Raw genomic sequence first — 22335 nt, 5'->3', positions numbered from 1 at the left:
GTTAGAGATTTTCAATTCGAAACGTGTGCGCGCATAGGTGGGTGGCAAAGGATACGCAAAGCAATTTGAACACAGATTTTTCTTCGAACTTAATGGCGGTGGGGGGCGATATGTTTGGGTTTTTATTGTCGATGTATTACGCCGAGATATGGCCTTATTGTTTGGCTAATCGATAATTTCGTGTGCAATCTGGACAAAACATTAATTATTGTAACAGACAAAACACTTTAATTGAGACATCATACACTACTGTATGTTATGCAGTAATCTCTTCATACTAAATTTTATCTTCATTGTAACTTGTTGTTATTGAACTTGACACAAATTTGTGAAAGTGAAAATGGAATCTGTGTAGATACTGCATATGTATTAGGCGAGGATAATCTTATAACTTACTAGCGGCTGGTCCCAGTTTCGCAAGAGTTAACATTAATTTTTTACCTAACATTTCTTTAATATTGTGAATCATTTATTTTTTCTGTCATCCATAGTTTACGCAGCGCAGGCTATGAAAGATATTTTATAGGTATTTTTTACACCTTGGGTTTTTCTTTCACCACCAACATTTTTCTTGTAATGAAATAGCCTATTAATCAGTGATAATGTAGCATTTCAGCAGTGAACGAATTTTTAAAATCGGTCCAGTACTTTTTGAGCCAATTCGTTACAAAAATACTTACATACAAATCTTTCCTCTTTGTAATATTAGTATTGATATTGTACAGTACAGGAAACTTAAAACGTAGGCTATATGAATTAGCAAGGTTACGCTATGCCAGTTACTAAAGAGGGTTTTTCATTCAGAGTCGAGATATAGAGTATAAGTATGCCTCCCATATGTCAAAAATATATTGTATTTACACACAGAAGTACATACTCAAGACTGCTTGTCCATAGAGTCAGCCTGTCTAAGCCATATAACTATATAACGAGTCTAAAGATGCTGCTTTTAATAACGAAGCAAGAAGTTATCGATTCACGTGTATATTTTTAAAATATTAATCCTGCGCAGACAAAGTCACAAGTATCATTCCTTATAATTACAATGGATAAAACTCAACAGCTTTAATTCATCAGACCGCATTCGTACCGGCAATAAATTATAAAACAATGTCACATAACGATTTCATATCATTACAACTGCCCATTTTCTTATTAAAATGTCCCTAGGGATCTCATTACGAGCCAGTCTTTCAACGCCAGCCTTTAATTTTCACTCCGACAAGGAGTTGTATAGAATTATGTCCATATTAAGCAGATCCTGTTTCATATTGATTTATTATTCTTTAAAATTATGCAGAAATATTTTACGTCAATTTCAAGATCGATTAGTTACGGATTGTTGGAAATGTTAGGGATGACTACAAATTGGCACGTGCTGTTTCGCATAACATTTGAAAAAGGTTTTATACTATTTCTATATAACTGTGTGTTTTTGTATGGATAGAAGTTTCTTTATTCTTTGACGATTAAGTTCTTACTTAACAACGATTTTAAAATATCGTCAAAGGATTCAGATACCTCAGCTGGTCCTTCTTCTTTATCAGTCAGGCTCTTCATTTCTGTAGGTCGTGTTAGTGGAGCCCCATACTTTCCTCCACTTACCCCTGTCTTCAGCAAGTCTTTGCACCTGGGTGATGGTATGACCTTACACGAAAAAGATCAAGGATTGTGTTTAATAACTTAGATAAAACTATTAAATAACCACACGACCTTAATCACAGCATACTATGTAAGCATTATTTATAATAAAGAGCCGAAAGTGGCCTGTTAGCTTAATAAGGGGTCATTGACAAATTTTACTGGTACCCAGTGATATCTGCCCTGTAATAAAATGCCGACGCAGCCTGACCAATTTATATTGCTTAAACATCCTTTAGTAACTTAAAACACAGGTGTAAGCCTACTTAGCTGAAACTTTTTCTAAAAAAGTTTAAACAACCCATTCATAAATATTATATTACTAATAAAAATATTTAAGTTTTTAATAAAGGCATTAAAAATGTTGTAAATATTTGCGAATATTGTAAATATATTTCTATGTGTTTTATCTGTATATGCCAGTCTTAAAATGTTATACATTATTTGTATTACATATGAGGACAGCATTGGCTAGAAAAAGCCAAGTATCTATCTTCTGTATTAACTAGGGTAAGGCTATACAGTCCGCGTCATCCACACCACAGTTGTTCCTGCTGGAACCTGTTAGCCTGTGAACTCCAGCTTACCTAAGGATGTGGGGCCAAAGGCGAAATTTCGAGAACCAAAATGTGGGTGAAGCTGAAATCAAGCTGAAAATAAAACGTTTAAAGAAACCGAAACAGTAGTAAATCGTACAAATAATACTAATTACGAATTTAAAAGAAAAATAAAAAACATATAAATTTTCAACGAAGAATTTCTTAGTTATTTTTCACATTACGCGGCTAATCTAAATCAAAATCCTGCCAATAATTTATATCGATAACTCATTGTATGAATATGAATAGAGGCGTACAAAAATTCGTTCATTGTATACAATAAACTTCGGACTTGTTTTTTGTCACTCACATTGTATTGGAGGACATATTTTTATCGGTTTTTGAACTTGAAATTTACGAAAACTGATAGATGTATAGTAAGAGATATTACAAAGCGTTATCAAAAGGATTCATATATTTTTTCATTAACAACTTCGTTGCATTACATAAAAAGAAAAAAATATTAAACATAATTAAATGAAAAGCAACTGGCGGCCTTCTCGCTTTCGAGCGATTTCTTCCAGACACCCACCGTGAGTAAAGAAAAAAAAACATGGATTAAATTACATAAGGTATGCAAGAAGTGCAAACATACATATTACGAATACAATAAGAAGGAAAAACATACTTAACAGAAACAAGAAATAAATAAAAATATAGGTAAATTTTATTAAGTTTTACATGCGAGTCAATGCTTAGCGTACTATACATTTATTTTTTATTAAAGTACACGACAATACAGGTTAAAAGTACAATTAGAACAATAATTGTTCATGACAATTACAGTGAACATAAATTTTACATTTCTACTCCTATTTCTCATTTTCTTTTTAAAGTCATTTCACCATCATCTTTCAGTCCATGACATTTAAAGTATTTCTTTTTTTCTAAAAATTACACAAGACCCAAAATTCATACAGTAGGACTATATATATAAAATAAAAGTGTCTTTACTACTGAACTACTTAATAATGCTATCATACTGAGGAATTCTAACGGATGCTTGGAAAACCTTGAGATACTGTTAAGTATTTAACAATGTCGGAAGAAAGTTGTGCTAATTCTAATGTTCTAGTAGAAAATCTCTATTTTAGCCGTAAATTACGTTAGAACATTTAGGTCGTATCGCTTTTAAAGGTCGAATCATTAATATTGGCATCAATAGTATTTATATTTTGATTGGGATTAATATTTTAGATTTTACGTATCCACGCGTCGTCATGTCTAGTCTTAAATCACCGCATCTTCAGGGCTCGTAAAGCGAATGCCTCGAATTTTACCTTTAGTTCTTGGGAATAAATGCAATATATTACATTATGTTACCAAGGAGTTCTAAAATTGAAATTGAAAAAAGTTTTCATTAGCAATGTGTCTAATTGGCTAGTTCTGAACATTTTCAGTGTTACCCACTTATATGAGGTTATTTACTGTAAAATCATATCACATTTCCACGAAGCAGGTGTCGAGTTATATTTGACTTAACTATTAAAGCCTACTTAACTATTGATAACGATAAACCAATAAACGTTTCCCATCACAATAATTCAGAACCCTCAACCTGTCTTCAAGCACCCCTCGAACTTCGACCACCCATGGGATTTTATTATTGCGCACCCTTTACACTTTCCGCCGTAGTTTGGTAGATATTTTACGTACTGTATTCACTTATTCAACTAGACACGACACATCTGTTGTCATTCATACAGGTATATCAAAAACAATTAATTTGATATGTAGGTATTTTAATATCGAATTCTATCAACAAATTCTATCTTGTAATCTGCAGTTAAAATACATTTTATCTGGGTTTAATCGTAAGGTACCGACGAAAACCAAATTAGCAATATAATTTCTTATTTTGCCAGACCTTATACCCAAGATACAATTTGACCCCAATGAATAGGAACCCTTATACTAACCCTCAAACGCTCTGCACCCAGAGATAACACTACTATCACCGGGGATTACACAAAGTTAATTTGGTCGCGTGGCAGCTTTGACCCTAATCCATTTTTTGTAAGAGCTTGTCAATCAAACCATAGAGTGGAAGATGTGAATTCTATATTAGACTGTTAAATTCATTTAAGTGATATTATCTGCGATTTGTTTTGGGGATGAAGGTTTAATATTATTAATACTAGCGCGACGTTAGTTTGCGTTTTGGGATAAAATAAGAATAATGCCAGCAAATGTGTTTCTATTACCAAATTTCTTATATTATCAATCCTTAGTTCGAACACTCTAATCCCAGCCATGGGCTTATGGTTTTCATTTATATTTACGCAATTATTACTTGCTGGTAGGAAAACGTTTATAAATGCGAATATTGTCGACATGTGATAAGCACCTATAGAACTATAAAGAGAAATTAATTATCTATATATTTGTATCATACAAATGAACATAGGCCATAGATTGGAATACCCATGATCCTTTGGAGTAACAACACATTTTCCGGTGACTATTCTACCTTTCCTAACTATACTTATAAATATTGGATATTGTCTTTATATGATAAATAATACGTTGTATCTTTTTTATTTTATTTTATTTGTTCATGTACAATTTTCATCAGTCATTTAGACTAATTTTTTTATAAACAATTAAAAATAATACCAAACGAAAATTAGCTCCAAGTAATAACATAGAATAGATATTTTATATATGAACAGTAAGACAATGATATTTTGTTCATTATCAAGTAAGTTAAGAAAATGAACATAGAAACAAGCAAACTAGTGTCATTCATATTTAAGCCATTTATTTCACATGTAGCACCCCTAGCCAATCACCCTTCAAGTGTATAGTGAAACACTTGATTACACGCACATTTGGGGAGCCAATAAACAGATCATTATACAATTTGGGACAATAGACTTGTTATCGCATCTGTGTATATTACAGAAAAATACATTATCAAAGTTTTTTTATTACACATGTATCATTCTTACTTTCGCACTATAAGAAAGCACGACTTCAAGTAAGTATGAGCTCGGTACTAATGGATTTTACTGATTAGTGCCGTAGCAACCTAATGTTAATTATAATATATAATTAGATGTAGGCAAAAAAGTCTTATAGATGTTGATTTGGCATCCCTAACAACCAATGCACTGCATTTGTACTCTTCCGTCTCTTAAAGTTGTATAACGCGGTGATAAAAAGGGATATATAAGTTACTTTCTTACTTATGACATACTTTATATTCTAGATCTAACATTTTAATATGGAGTCGAATATTAAAACCATTCGTATCGGTTATTATTCTTATGTATTACTTTTAAGCGAAGCGGTAAATCGGTTAATTTATGTGTTATTTTGATTTTGGGGTCGAAGAGACCAGTTGGTGTAACAAGTGTTGAACGCGATGAACGGTCATAAATAACCAAATAATTGGGACGTATGGGGTCAAAATATTGCGGTTTGGGACCCTACGTGTTACAATTATGGCGCCATAATACGGATAAGCCACAAGCACGAAGGAAATTAGTTTTATAGTTATTCTTTGGTTTATAGCAAAACAAATAAGTTATTTATTTGTGTTTTGCAGCAAGTAGGTAATCGAAAGTTCGAAAACGCTGAAAACGTTGAGTTACGTATTATAACTTCTTTCTTTTTTTTCTTCCCAATTTGCTTCAAGTGAATTAAAACAGTTTTATCACTAACACCGCAGCCTGCAGCTAAATCGGATGTGGTTTGCGATGGATCCGCTTCCACAATAGCCTTCAATATTTCATTATCGACTTGGGTCTCAGGCCGTCCACGGGGCTTGTTCTGCAGGTCGGAATTTCCAGAACGAAAACGTTGGAACCAAAAACGAACTATGTTTTCTTTTGCAACATGACCGCCATACACATTACTCACCCTTCGAGTCGTTTCCGCAGCACTAGTGCCACGGCGGAACTCGTACTCGTAAATAATGCGATACTTTAAGTTTTCCATTTTGTAAAATGAATGATGCAAACAGAAAAAAACAAATGAATGACGGTCATCGAAGCACAATAGCTGTACAAATTTGAATTTGGAATTCCTTACCAAAGAGGAGAACATCGTGATTATAGTGGCCAGTACGTAATACGCCAATTTCATATGTAAGGACCTAATGTATATCTTCTTATCCTTACAATTCTTTCCCCTAATGGGATAATGCGTAAATAACAACATTTTGATGACGCGAGCGTTGTGTAAACATCTAATAGGGTGGCATATTGTATGTTACTTCAAGTTTATGGTTACTTAATATAATAATAGTTTGGATAACGCAATATAACCGTGGTGTTAATGCATATAATATATCTTATGAAGTTTTTTTTTAATTATTTTCATTTCAAATGTATGGTGAATTTAAACTTAGTAACGCACTAAATGTTAACTGTGTATTACTATTAATTACACAAGGTATAAGTAATTGCTCTTTCTATATTTATAAATATTCTCAACTTTTAACGCATTAAGTCCATCATGGACTGTACGTTGACTGATAACCTAGGAGATATTTAGACGAAACAAACCAACTTCATTCATTCTCTTCAACTTCACCCAAAATCTTATACGTTCATCGTTGTAACGAAATAGTTACCGGTACTAAACGAAATATCAGTGGCACCTGAAAGCAGACTGTACATGCATTTTGATCAGTCTGCGAATAATTTATAATAAAACATATCTGTATATCTTTTTATGTCTGTATTCATATTGAATAAAATAACTTAGTAATAGAACGAACAACGCTTGCACTCACATTTTCTAACCAATAAATATTTTTTTAACTCTGGAGGAGTTATGATATCTCAAAGGTGTGTCCATTTTATCTCCGGCGATGACAAGTTTATCATAAAAACTATAAATTATGAACAAACAACCGTTTAACTAAATTAAGATGGAGCAAAAAGTTAACAGTAGCGATCCCGCTGTGATTGGAATTTCTTTAAATAAATGGTGTTTGACTTGAATAAAACCAATTTTAAGCCTTTTATTTTAGTCCTGCTTCTGTTATTCCTAGGCCCATTCTTTAGTACTATTGAAAAAATTAAATGTAAGATTATGTATGGCAATGGTTTAGTATATACTACTATACAAAGCTACTGCAATATAGCCGCACATAGCTGCGATTAGAATTGCTAACTATATCTCAACAGGCGTTCAATGTAATCTATAGTTTTTAAATTTCAATGACAACATGCTTAATGTCTTTGTACTTAAATTCTGTATTAAATTAATATCGTAGACAAAATCTTAATATTGGTTACTAGGCCACCCTCAACGTTAGAAAAAAAACATGAGTTATTCCGACCCCCGGGAGCCATCAACGTCACTAGAGAATTGTCACAGAGTTTCAGCGAGGGCAATAATGCTTTTGCTCATACTACATACCTAAAATGCAAATATCACCCTTATTCTTGTTCCAAAAAGCATCATATTTCCTTAAACACATATGCGCTTTAACACGATTATGGTCACCAAATTTCAGCGGGGGGTATTTTACGGGGTTTCGCTGATAAATATTTTAAGCTAATTTGACCTTTATTACATTATCCGAGAGCTTATAATTCTTTGCGGACATTTTGGTTGATGTTTAATCTTTTAGCAATCATCACGTCTTTGTTATGGTAATGTCAAACTATTGGTGGTCTGCTACTTAATGTTTTTGCGTTTTTATAACTCAATTAAGCGATCTAAAACAGCTGTTTTATTAGTTTTTGGTTAACTTTTGAGTTAGGTTTGTATTTTTTTTAAGTAAAAAAGTTTCATCGTGACATATTTCTCTCTGGCTATTAAAATATCGTTAGGGAAGTTAATACTGTAGAGTAAGACATGATATAGGATAAATTTCTGCCTACCCAGATTTTTCCTAAATCTCTTATCGCAACTGCTATTGTAATTATTATTTAATCCATAGTTAACATAGCTTTGGACGTAGTGAAAGGTTATCGGGTGTGATACATAGCACCTATTTTATACTACCTATAGGTTGGAACCTAAGGCCTCCGCGAGTAATAAAGTACAAGATGTCGAGCTTTCTGGAAGTTGGGAGTATCAACGTTTGCATAGTATTGACGAAGTATGTTCCGACTCTGCTCCGTGTTCACGGATTTTAGATTCGAGTTTATGGCTGTGTCCTTATCCCGATCCTATTTACTTTGTATATAAATATGTAGCATCACAGCAATAGTGATTGTTATGCAGCCTTTAGCACAGGAGATAACTACATACTGGCCAAATATTTATATTTGGCCAGTATGTAGTTATCTCCAAATATTTATTATAAGAATTTAACCCCAACACGACATCTTATTGGGTTTGTATTTCAACCGAAATCGCAAAATACGTTTGTTTCACACTCTTCTTTTCGAATACTGAGTTTTGATATATCAAACACTGAGATGGATTTTCATGCAAACAGAATTACAATTCTCAAAATAACAATTAAATACAGCAAATATCGAAGTACCATCGGCATATCCTTGCCACCGAGATTTACTTCCTAAGTCACAAATATACCTGAATTTTAAAATCTCATCGACATTTCTGTTATCACAAAGGCGATCGCCCATCGGCGCCTTTTAATTTTCTGCCCCATTAGACTGCATCCGATACGTTTGACATTTTTTGCGGTACTTTGAGATAACTTTTTTAACATACCACGATGACCAATTTAATTAGAGGTATTTTTAATAATACTTATAAGTCGGAACTTAGAAACGTAATATTATATGTGATACTGTTACGCCTTGTATATTTTTTTAGGCATTACTATCGTGGCAGGCCTATATATTATATGATCTGGGCAATTTCTATGAGGCTGTTAAATAGAGGTACCGTTCAAGATTGACTTACATTAGAAAATACGTATAAACAAGACTAGTATATTAGGAAACAATATTTTTTTATTTATTCCTTTGACCACGAAATATCTTCCATTGTTGCACAACACATTTTGTTTGCATGGCAGAATTATGGTTTAAACCAAATCACTATTTTGTTATTTAAAGCATAAAAAATGCCAAAAAAATATTATGATGTATTTACTTAAATAAAACCTTAATCTACAAAAAATATTTAATAGAAAAACCTCCTACGTTAAATGTTAGTGAGACTATTATGTATCTATTGTACTTTCATCAATTTTCTCATAGCAGATCTCAGTTGGGAATACATCACATTTTTCTGTGAATATAGAGGCTTAATAAACTTTAGTCACACGATGATGCTATGCCACACTCGTTTCACCTGTTCCTGTGATAGATTCTCATCACTTTTAAGTCGAAGTTGACATTTCAAAACCCACAGAAGCGCATTCCAAAAATGTTCAATTCCCTCGTGTTTTGATTAGTTTAGATTTTATCTGACAAGTATGTGATCCGTGAAAATGTATGTATGTCTATCGAAAATTTTGATCAACGAATATTTAAAGATTTTTAAAAGGGAATACATTTTTTGGCTTAAATAACCTTTCGGCCCGCCTTTGATCCAATTATGTCAAGTTTAACAATTACCTTGAATACTTCTTGGATATTTGAAATTAGAATTTTGGTTCCTCGATTATGTCAGCGACGACGACATATTTTATTCAGAATATAGTAGCTACTTCATTTGTTCATAAAATAACAGATAAGTTTGAAATAAAAATACTTAATCTTAGTTAATCTAATATTTGCATTATTTTTTGTAACAATTCCGTTTTACTTTTATTAACATATTAAGACTCGATATAATAAAAGTACACTCTCATTATTAATGTAAAGCGCCTTTTAAATATAAAAAGCAATATCGCATTCATACTCTATTCGAATGAACATAATATAAAAAAGTCTGTTCGTCAGTACATAAATCAAGTTGGAATAGTAGAAATGATTTTAGGCTAAAAATCCCTTATAGAAAATGATAAAACATTATTATACACAGCTTACGGGACACAAATATCTGTCACTGACACAAAACGTAAAACAAAACTAAAATGTTCTATAATTGTGATAAAAGTACCTCCATCAATATATATATCATTGAGATTGTTAGACCGCTAACAATTTTGTTCAGATAAAGTTCCTAATGAAATGTATCACGTGTCAAATTGTTTCTTTTTTTATATGTAAGGAGTTAGATAAGTTTTTGACAATTGATAGAATTGTTTAAAAAACGACTAAGGAGGCTGATGTTCCAAATTTATCTTGGCAGAACCAAAGATAAGACATTCCTATTCGGTAAATAGCGGCTTTTAATTTTTATAAGGCTCAGGCTTTATATACTCTAAATAATAATTAAAAAAATTGTTGACGTTTATTATTATATGATGTTGTCAAATTAGGGATTGTGACCTTGAACTTGAGGTCAACGTTAGGTTTTAATGACCACCTGAAAGTTTTCTTCGAAAAAAACTTGGTTCGTGAAACGGACTAATAGATGTGGATAAACAACCGCAGAAAACCGTGCTACCTCTAACTTGTGTTGATTTTTACAGAATATTTTCGGATAAGTGGCGTGCCGTGTATCCCACAGCATCGTCAAATATTGTTGGCTTTAAAATATCTTTGACTTAGGCTAAAAATTATTTGAAACGTAAAATTAATCATTTTCGTCACCGTGGCTTAATTAATGTACGTATAACACTAAGCGAAAGGATAGTTTTATAACAGTTTTATAACTATTGAATACGAAATATATACGGCAATAAATCGTTTAATATCAACGTAAACGTATAAATTATTACAAATTGATATATTTGTTTGACCTACAGGTGAATTCTATTAATGGCTGTTTATTCCTTGTTAGCAGCCCTCACCCAAAAACAACCCCAATCTATTTGATTAACAGATGCGATAACAGTTTATATATGTTATTGATATTTCGATAATATCTCTACTCTAATTAAGATGTTCTTATAAGGATGAAATTATCTTTAAATTGAAAGACATTTCTATAATTTAAAATGCGTAATTTTTCAATAATTTGACCGGAAATTTTAATATTGTCACCTTTACCGACGCTTGCAGGCTAAAATTGTCTTTGGTACACGATTCGATTATTATTTTCGATTACTGTAAAGTAAATTATAAATAAATTTTGCATTTGTATCAGTTAACTGATCTTTAAACAAGTTTTATATTTTAAGAGCAAAAGCTAGTGTATCCTGATTAAGATTAAAAACACAATTCAATCGAGAAACTAAACAAAGTTTAGTGTGGATTAGGGTAAATGTATGCGGTGAAAAGAATGTTTCTAGGTGTAATGATGTTGAACTTCTACTATGGTTTGAAAATCTATTATTGCGTCATCGGCAGACAATGTTGTTGTACTGACCATTAAACAACACAAGGAAGTACTAGTAATTCGATAATTATAGTTTATATTAAATGTGTGATGTAAGTATGTAAATAGTAGGAAGTGTGTTAGCGGGCTATAGTAACCGTCTAACGACACATTTTAAGGCGGTTTACTTGCAAGCGATTTTGCGACCGACAATGAACCGTCATTGTTAATTAGAATTGCTGTCAATTACAAACCAAATGAAGTGTAAAAAGTAATATGTAGTGTTTGTCTTAATGGAGTTATGGGTCGTGTCACGTGTTTGTGATTTAACAAGAGATTCTGACCAATTATAATCAAACCAAATGAGCCTTCGTTCTGTCTTTCACTTTCATTCTAGCACTTTGTTGGAATGAGTCCCGAACTATATAAAACTAATTTCTTCTTAATTTTTTTTTTTTTATAGAACAGGGGGCAAACGGGCAGGAGGCTCACCTGATGTTAAGTGATACCGCCGCCCATGGACGCCCTCAATGCCAGAGGGCTCGCGAGTGCGTTGCCGGCCTTTTAAGAATTGGTACGCTCTTTTCTTGAAGGACCCTAAGTTGAATTGGTTCTTAATTATTGATTATGTTTTTAAAATTAGAACCATCAAAGTATGACATAATTGAATACATCTGTAGCGACACCTACATTCTACGGCTGCAATGACTGATAACGTCATACCCTGAAACGCGCTAAGAAAGTTATTCCGGCCTCTAAGCTTTAATACAACTTCTTGATCTAAGCCACCGACGCATTCCGGGTTTTTGGGGCTGCCGGTCAATGGTTTGACTGGTCGAGATAGATAGGATCGATAGTTTTGAGGAACTGTTCGGTGAGGAATTCTTCCTCCTAATTTTTTTTTTAAATATTAGTGTAACATTATCCTGCTACGCTCATAATGTCACTACTAGTTAAGTTTGAATGTATTCGCATTTTTTTAAATAAAACTATTCAACTTCGAGGAAGCGACGTAGTAGTCGTGTCGGTTCGTGAGTAATCCATAACATATAATATTAACGGTACTTGGCGATCTCTTCCACATATTACGAGTACATTACGTCACAGACACATGGAAGTATACTAACAAGAATCTGCGGACTCATCGAGAAATTTTATGAGCTTTATTTCGAGTATAATGTAATATAATCTGACTATACCAAATATATATATATATAATAAGACGAAATAAAACAGCTGGTCCCAACTGGATCCAAGTAGTCCAATCGAGAGAGAAATGGCTGTCTTTGGAGGAGGCTTTCACCTTTAAAAGTAGGAAAACTAATGCAACTAAATTTAGGATACAAATTTAATTACTAACAAAACTAACACTAGTATATAAGTTAACTTAATAAATCTAACTTCTTGTTTCTGATGTAAGAAATAAAAGACTTTTTTTTTAATTTTTATTTATTAGTAGATTTAGGTTATCTGCCTATAAATTTAAAAGAATTTTTGTTCGTGTAGTTCAAGCCTAGGATAGTTTACATGCCTGTGTCCATTACTAAGAAAGAGGTAAGCAACGCCAATAAAATGTGTTTAATGGATATTGCAGAAACAATGTTATACTTTCAAACGTCGTTAAACAAGTGTGATTTTGTAATTATTTCAACACTCCTTTATACCGTTACAAAATATATGGTTTTACGCATTTAAGAAAAAGACAAGGTTTTACGAGTGTTAATTGCACTTACGTACTTAAATGTAGCTGGCTATATTAATTTAATATGACACTTTTGAAAAGTCTTTAAAGATGATTGCTTGTTTTAGATTTGAAAATGCCGAACGTTGTAATAAAAAGACATTGTAATTTGATTTTCCGATTTATTGATTTCTTCAGACCATGATCAAACCCAAAGTTAACCCAGTAATGTTATATGTTTAGTGTGGATAAATATTAATCGTATTATGAAATTTCATAGTTATGTGTTAGTGACTAGTTGACGTTGAGGCCATGTGGAGTTTCGGAACCACTGATCTGATTAAAATACTACTTAATAAAATAGGAGTTGCTAATTTCTACATTTCTATGACTGATGTTACATTCCCATCCTTTGGCGAACAGCTAACCACTATCATGTCACTGCAAAACACACTATAAGCTGACGTCGTGATATGTTAAATTTGGTTTGACGTAGAGATATCTACAACAGGTATTTTTCATGTTGCACACATAGCTGCAACGGTGACCTTTAAGTTGTTACTCAAATGCATCTATTGCCTAAATAGCCTCATTATCTGTGATTGTCAAATCAAATGCAATGTGTTTTTTTAATACAGCCCACACAAAGTTCTAAAAATACCTAATATATGTAGTATGGACTCAGTTCCCGCACTTTGGTCGGCCATTTGGTCAATTGTGCGTGCTAATTACGCAATACTTCCAGAAGCTTAGCCTAGGCACGTCACAGGCTTCACAGGAAGGAAAGCCACAGATACGCCTTCCAAGACAAAGAGAGTGACTCTTTCTTACCCTGCACAAGGTACTGTCTGTTGCGCCAAGGACAAAGATATGTTTATTGACAGTGGCCTGATACTTTCCCTATTATAATTATATAATTTCCCTATTATATATTATAATACAACATAAGTTAAAAATCTATTACATCAAATATCAGCATATTTATTCTTTATCTATATCATTGTGTTCAAACTTAAAACGGAATAAGACGAAAATCGAGTTTAAATTTATTATCGTTTTCGTTTCTTTTAGTATTCTATTCATAGAACTAGGTGCACCAAATCTCTCTTATCAACGACGATGTCATTTTAAGTAGCTGTTAAGTAGATACCGTAGGCGGATAATGTATGAAAATTTACATTTTTATTACATTACAAAAACACATTACAAAGTAATGTGCTTTTAAAAAAAGCTTTCGATTCAAAAATCATCTAAAATTTTAGTACCAAAATTTGATCTACGTTATTTCTCTATTTTCAATTATTTTGGTATCGTATTTAGAGATCGCTATCTTTAGAAAATATAATGGAGGACGAGTTCAATTTTTTTACATTACATTACAGATGTCGCGCTCGCCTCCTTGTAACAGTTTCAGATTGTATTAATTGCAACATACAAATGCAAATGTATGTTATATTTATAACACGTTACACATAATTGTATGTCGGAATCAGTAAATGGTTTTAGCCAATAGCTTGGCTAAAATGTTTTGAAATCATTACGAACTGGTGCATCGCGAGATAAGGCATTGTAAGACTGCGGCCCACTGAGGATATTATATGTTTATGTTTACAAAACGTTTTGAAATTGATTAAAACCGGAACTTTGTACATATAAAAATATAATATCAACTTCTCATTCACAAATGACTTTTTTATTTCTACAAATAACTGCTGTCGCGATTCATCATCGGAAGTCGAGGCAGAATACGAATTTCCGTTGTCCGTTATTCCACTCAGCGTTTTTGAGGCAGTTTTTGCCTCGCTCCATGAGTATGTGGAACCTACTGCCCACTGTAGTATTTCCGAACTAATTGATTTAGTGTCCTTCAAGACAGGATTATACCAATTCCTGAAAAGTCCTGTAACACTCTCACATGCCCTCTGCCATTGAGTGTCCATTGATAGCGGTATTACTGAACTTCAGATGAGCCTCCAGCGCGATTACCACTTTTTACAGCTTAAAAATCTGTATGTATGGTGTGACGTGAATTATTGTCCTATACCTCCTAGATGAGGCAGAGCCTTACGATCGCTGTTTATGCTTAGCCACACACTTTTACACACACACACACAATTAATTGATATTGATACACGAGAGATCACTCCAGCCACGTTTCCTTTGTCCAGTCCGGTCTAGTACCGTAGACGTGGTCGGGCTCCCTTCAAACGAGCCTTTCGTGTCTGATCTACATTTTCTTGTGACGTGAGTGTTTCTGTGTATTTACTGGAGTTATTCCTTTAGAGAGGAATGGGTGAGAAGACATCTAGATTCCGTTACAGGCTCTCGTTAACAAAGACCTGGGTTTGTTGCGTAGTGTTGTGTGGTGTCATTGAATAATTTTCGAATATAATTCCTACGTCGCAAATTGCATGCTAAATCTTAGTTTAAATTATTCTATCATGTTCTGTGCGAAACCACTTTGCATGAGATGTATTACAAAATGGCTGTTAGTTTATGCAATACATTCCTTACTTTCAAATGTGTTTTAGTTCACAATAATATATCGTATAATAGCGACTAAAATAGGCTATTCGATAACAATCATTACAAATTCATTTCTATGTAATCTATTTTTAATAATTTTGTGGGGAAAATGTTGCAGTTTTTTTTTAATTAGACATATGTGGAACATTATTTAAGCAGTTTAAATTTAAATGGTTTTGTATCATAATAGTTTTTACTGTATTCGTGATCAAATTATCCATAGCGCATTTAAATTAATCGTTGGTATAGCTGATACGTATATGCAGTGGTGGTCTTGCAATATAAAAGTAACTTAGAAATGTAAAGGTATGTAAAATTATATTTAAAAAAAATTCTACAAAGACTTCACTTCATGTTTTAGAAATATTAATAAGTATAGACAAATGAAATTAAAGCAGCATATTTTTCATTTTTTATTATCAGCCTCAACATAGTATTTGTAGACTACAAACACATAAAACAAAGCATAAACAATTAATAACAGATCATTCTTTACACACACAAGTTGAATACATTTTTATCAAACTCATCAAATTAATTTTTATTTTGCAAAACATTAATGTTTGAAGAATAAAAATCATTTGACTTTAAATACTACGAATACTAAATGATCACAATTCGACTTAGCCTATAAGGTACTGGAGTGAGACCTATTTGTATTTCAATCAATGCCAGCCGTGGTGCTGATGCTCTTCTTGAACCTTTAAATGCACGGGAACGTGTTGTTTTACTGGGTAAGGGACTTCCTTTACCAATGGGACAGGTACTTCCTTGTAAACTGGGTATGGTTTGTCGATGGGCACTTTAACTTCGTAAGGAACATGCTTCTCAACGGTGTAAGGGAATTTCTTGTACACGTCATAAGGTTTTGGTACTGGCACCTTGATTGGTACTGGGTAGGGTTTCTCAACTTCAACCTTGTAAGGCCTGTCAACTGGGACCTTAACTTCGTATGGTACTGGTTTGTGGACGGTCACTGGGTATGGTTTCTCAACTGGCACTGGGTATGGTTTTGGAACGTAGACGTGGTAGGGTTTGTCCACGGGGACCTTGACTTCATAGGGCACTTTCTTGACTACTTCATAGGGTTGGGGTACCTTTACTTCATATTTGACGGGAACTGGGACTTTCTTTTCAACAGTGTAGGGTTGGGGTACAGGTACTTTAACTTCGTAGGGGACCTTCTTGATAACTTCGTAGGGTTGGGGTACTTGTATCTTAACTTCATAAGGCTTGTCGACATGTACTTTAACTTCGTAAGGCACTTTCTTCTCTACTGTGTAAGGCTCTGGTACGTAGACTGGGTACTTGACGTACTCCTTGACAGTGACTGGAACTTTCTTCTCAACGGTGTAGGGCTGGGGGTAGGGTACTTTGACCTCATAAGGGACTTTCTTCTCAACTGTGTATGGGACGTGTTTTTCTACGGTGTAGGGTACGGGGACCTTTTTGATGACTTCTACGTGCTTTACATGATGGTGTTCGCTCTGAATGGGTTTCCAAGAGTCGGAGCTGCCTCCAAACTCGGCATGGCCTCCATCGTAGTGACCTTCGAAGTTTCCGCCGCCAAAGCCGTGACTATCGGCGCTGTAGCCACCATAACCTCCATGTCCACCATCACCAATTTGATAACCACCCCCATATGAACCAGTGTCGTAGATGCCACGCTTGTCCTGTTTTTTCTCATCGGTGGCTACCGATTTGGTGTCCTTCTCCTCACTGGCAAGGGCCACCACGGCCAGGGATGCAACGAATACAACCTGTGAACATGACAAATTCCTTAATACAATAGGATGAAAGCTTGCTTAAACTAATTTTAAAAATGATATAATTTTTTGCACGAACAGAATCATTAAAATGTATTTTCTTCAATTCAAATTCAAGATAATAAGGCGCAGCTATAATAAATAAGTGCCTCATTTCCGAAAGCAATGATACAACATATATTACAAAGTTAAAAAGCAAAGTAATGCAAACTTGTATTGCGAATCAACTTTTACTTTCATCGAAACATGAAGACGTAAACATTGAACTAATAGTAAATTCTAAACGACAAGTCTTGGATCGTTACCGGATTATATCTTGCTATAAATCAATGTTGCTTTCTATTTCATTGAAATCCGCTGTTTCGCTTTAAAAGTAAGCACAGTATGTTAATGTAAGGACAGTAAAGAAAATTCTATTGAAAATACGAACGGTTGCTATTTCTACTAAGATGGTTCAGTACGGCTATTATTTAAGAGAAAAAATACTGTCGAAAAATTACAACAGATTAAAAGTATAAAAGTAAAACCGATCATCAACTGCATATGTAGATATTCAATTATTTTGTCATTGCAAAAGTTAATAAAGATGTAACAATATAGGCCATGTTTAATTTATATATGATATTGAAATCGGAAGTATAACAATACACAATAAGTTGTAATTAGATAGATAAGATCAACACGGCTGCCCACCGCGTCGAATGAAATAGTTGCATAATTTGCTTATTAAGGTCATAATAGATTGTCTAATTTATGCAGATTAACTGCATTTATTTGGCACTAATATTACTATTAAGAATAAAAATATAATCATAATTATGTATATAAAATGGTACTATTATGAAATTATAACGAAATTTGTTTAAAATCCTATAATTTTTCTTGAATCATAACTTATATATATATACACTAAAAGTGAAAGTAAAAAATTTAAAATCGTAGTTATGAAATAATAATTTTATGATAGAGTGTTCAACGTATAAATGAGATATTTTGACATCATCGATTCTCATTAAAATATTTTCCATATAATTAATTTTGTAATTGGATTTAAATTATAGTAATGTTTTTGAATTATACTAAAATATATAAACTGAGGGCCAGCTAATTCTAAGGTATTGTAAAATAAATTCTAAGAGTAACATTTACGAGCAAATGGTTTTATTCTAGATCAAGATATAAAAGACAATGTGATTGTGTTAAACTGAAAACAAAAAATATAAATACACAATTATCATTCATTTAATAACATCAATCAAATTCTTCTCACAATAGAATTAGGCTTTGTTTTTATCGTAATGGACTTTCTACGATTTCTATTATAGGTAATAAATGTGCTTGTTTGCTAAAGTAAATGAAAAGGTTTAAATACTATACATTCTTTAAACTTATCTAATTAAAATGGATGCGAAACGCCGTTATAAAAAACAATATGAAAGATATCATTATAGATTATGAATGTTCTCCTTTGAGTTTTGAAGTCAATTTAAACAAATGTAATTTTAAAACCTTATATAACACTAACAATAATTTAACTATAACAAGTACTTCCGACATACTGAACACATACTGTAATCAAAAGTTTAGTTACGTCAAGATAAAAGAAAGTGAATTAGATGTGATCACGCGTGCGCCAAGAAAAAAAAACATTAAAGGCCAGTAACCTAAGTTTTGCGCGGAAAAACGTGAAAAACAAGATAAAGCTATTTCGTCTATAGTTATAAGCACAGATTATGTCGCATTTGAGACTGTTTTATATTTATTATAGGCTTGTCATTGGTTTTCTTTCGATGATTTTTCATTATAAAATATTTATTTCTAATATATTACAACCACAAGTTAGATATTTATGTACTACTTAAAGGTTATTAAAAGTTATTTCATACCACTAATCAATATTACATAGTTATTTAATTATTATTACGTTATGGTTAGAGTCATTAACTACAAATCACTAATCCAACCGTCACACATCATAACATTTACATCCCACTATTACGTCGGGTTTTTAATATTTATTATGTTACTGGTAGCTAATTCATAGTCTTGAGAAGCATTTTAGTAAATTCATTATGTACCTACTATCGATGTAGAATAAACTAAAACGTAATTAATTTTGTACTTACTGCTACATTGTTGTTTCGAGAGTCGCGGAAAATAGGCGAAAAATAGGCGAAAGCAAACAGCAGAATCTACCTCTAACAGAAAGCTCTATGCATTGCTAATGGAAAACTAGAATACAAATATATCTTGTATAATGGTCGTCATCGAGGCTTATTTCGGCCTAAAAACATAGTTTTGTATGAGTAGGAAACGAGGTATTAGATGTTTTATACATTTTTCGACTTTTATTTGAATCCTAACATCACATACACATCTTTAATGGTATGATTTCGGCTTGTTATAAAGAACCTAGGAACTTTAATAAATTTAAGAGTTGGTTTAAATTAACATAACAACAGCTGTTCTCAGTTAAATTAATTGTCTTGAAATTTTATATGAATACTATACTAATATTCTATTAGTTTGGAACTCGGGCGGATAAGTATTATAGTGTTCAATTGTGACAATTTAACACTAAGTATATTATCCTCAATAAAATATTCTAATAATTAACACTAATCGTGATGAAATTTGATAGAAATTTAGATTAGCCATGTCACATTCAAAAAAAAAATTAACTAGTCCATATGCGATTGTTAGATATTTATATAATAATGAAACTTTATGGTAAGGGCGAAAGTGAAATGAAAATTACATACAACATGCAGCTTAAGGAAATCAACTATTTCTGACCTATTATTAAGTAAATCGCTTTGTAATAGCTCAATAGACCGTGGGAAAATGGCATACTTTAAAGGGAATTTATTTTTTGAACTTCTCTATTTACTTATTGCTATTTAATACGTTTTCTATAATGGAGAAGGTTGACAAGCGTAGTAAACAGAAAAATCGGATATTTATTTTTAATTTTTAGATTTTTTCAAATTACGTAATTTATTAAGCGTATGTTTTGATGGATTTTTAATTATTTAAATAAACAAGTGTTTTGAAAGTGCTAAGCCGAAATTATATTTCTTTTTAGTTTTTATATAAATTAATTATTATTTTTATTAAATTTGTATTATTTTTTAAATAGTAGGTTTTTAAGAGAAGAATCATGAATTATTTTTACTTAATATTACTATTATTGCCCAAAATTTCCCTATATTCGACACAATAAAACCTTTAGTCCTCAAGGACCATAGACAATCCAATCCCGTTCGAAATTCAAAATTCTTCACACACTTCACACACTGCACTGGACTCACCGTAAATTTCATGTTGTCGTCTTCGTCGACGAAGACCGGTTGGTGCTTGTAACTTCAACTGGCCACACTTTATACTGTCCCTCCCACTTCGGCATAGAAGGGTGAACGCTTAGGCTCGATTTATGTATTAATTGTTAAACTATTTGTAAATTAGAGCGATCTTTTGTTCGATTTTCAAATGTTGATATGGTAAACGTAATAAGTTTTTGTAATTTTTATGTTTAAGTAACGTTAAACAAGCCTAGCTTATGAGACAGCTATTTTTAGTAACAGTAAATTTTATGTTTTTTATTATTGTATGTTAATAACATACAGGTTTGATGAAAATGTGCTTAAAAAAATCTTTTGAATGATCCAGAACAATACTTGCTATATCAAATTATCGGAAAGAAAAATCAAATTATGGGATAAGATATAAAAAAACTGTACAGGAAATCACTAACAAAAACAGTTTTCAGAACTATCCAAATGTTTAAAACGTATTTTGCTGTTATTTTGTGTACATGTTTTTAGGACTAGAAAATATAAATAGGAAATATGTCAAGTGTTTTTTAAAGATTATATAACAATAGTTTAGACTTTTATAATCATAATTTAAAATAAAGAATGATGTAACTTCAATACTGATTAAAGGAATAGATCATAGAATTAACTTTTTTAAATTTTGATAGAATCAATAATATAAGGTAATCTTACAAATTATTTATTACTATAGTAATTCCTGTGAGTGAAAGATAGGCTGTCAGTGCTATACATTGAGTATAGAAAAGAGACTTAGCGCTAAGCCTGGCTTTCGTTCGTCAAAATTGTCTTGGATTTGACATACCGATGTTCGCCCTAAGTCGGGTTTCTAAATATCACGCGGTAAACAAAGCTTAGAACTTCTACCACCGATTAAATAGACCCCATAAGAACCTCGTTTCTTATTAAGCTTAGGTCTATAGCATTGATGTTATGTTATATTAATTGATCAAATTTTAATATATGAATCTAATCCGTTGTCAATGCCATTATAAAAAAAAATATGGTAAAACTGACCCATGTTCCTCTTACTGCATTTAGAAACTATGGGGAACCGAATTAATCTTTTTTTCACTTTCATTAAAAACATACGCAAAGATTACATAATAACAAATTATCAGATAGGTGTTACTTAAATTTACGCCTAGTTGGAGCGGCAGATATTTAAGTTAGTTCCGTACAGGAAAAATCGCATTTTTTGTTTCTATCTCTCGACTACTTTTTTCCTTATAGTTGATTTTACAGTCGTTCATTAAGAGTTAAGTGATTTAGTATGACGATGTTTATAATAGATCCAAATACAAAATTATTTGCGCATTATTTGCGAGTATTCCTGTTAATATTGCATTTTTTTTTAAAACGGGATTCATTACACTTAGAGGTTTCCGATCCTAAGCTACATTAAACTTTGAAATAATTAAAATCGATTTTTAGTTTAGTTTTCGGTTATTCATTATATGTTATATGTTTTTCACAAAGCATTTTTATCTCATTGACTTGCGATTTCTTACCAATGGAATAAATTCAATTTTAGCGGGCCAAGA

The 22335-nt window shown here is 32.4% G+C and overlaps 1 protein-coding gene across 1 annotated transcript; it reads right to left on the bottom strand.

Moving 5' to 3' along the window:
• Positions 1 to 16093: 16093 nt before the first annotated feature.
• Positions 16094 to 20872, bottom strand: LOC110995156 (valine-rich protein). The gene is made up of 2 exons (XM_022262179.2): positions 20771 to 20872; positions 16094 to 17453 (listed from the first exon to the last, which is right to left on the bottom strand). Exons 1-2 carry the CDS (start codon positions 20780 to 20782, stop codon positions 16359 to 16361), a joined length of 1107 nt encoding a protein of 368 aa, XP_022117871.2. The 5' UTR covers positions 20783 to 20872; the 3' UTR covers positions 16094 to 16358.
• Between the last annotated feature and the right edge of the window lie 1463 nt (positions 20873 to 22335).

Source organism: Pieris rapae, chromosome 7, assembly GCF_905147795.1.
Source record: "Pieris rapae chromosome 7, ilPieRapa1.1, whole genome shotgun sequence".
Lineage (NCBI taxonomy): Eukaryota > Metazoa > Arthropoda > Insecta > Lepidoptera > Pieridae > Pieris > Pieris rapae.
The sequence above is the reverse complement of the archived record's forward strand: the minus strand, read 5'-3'. Positions and strand labels throughout refer to the sequence as shown.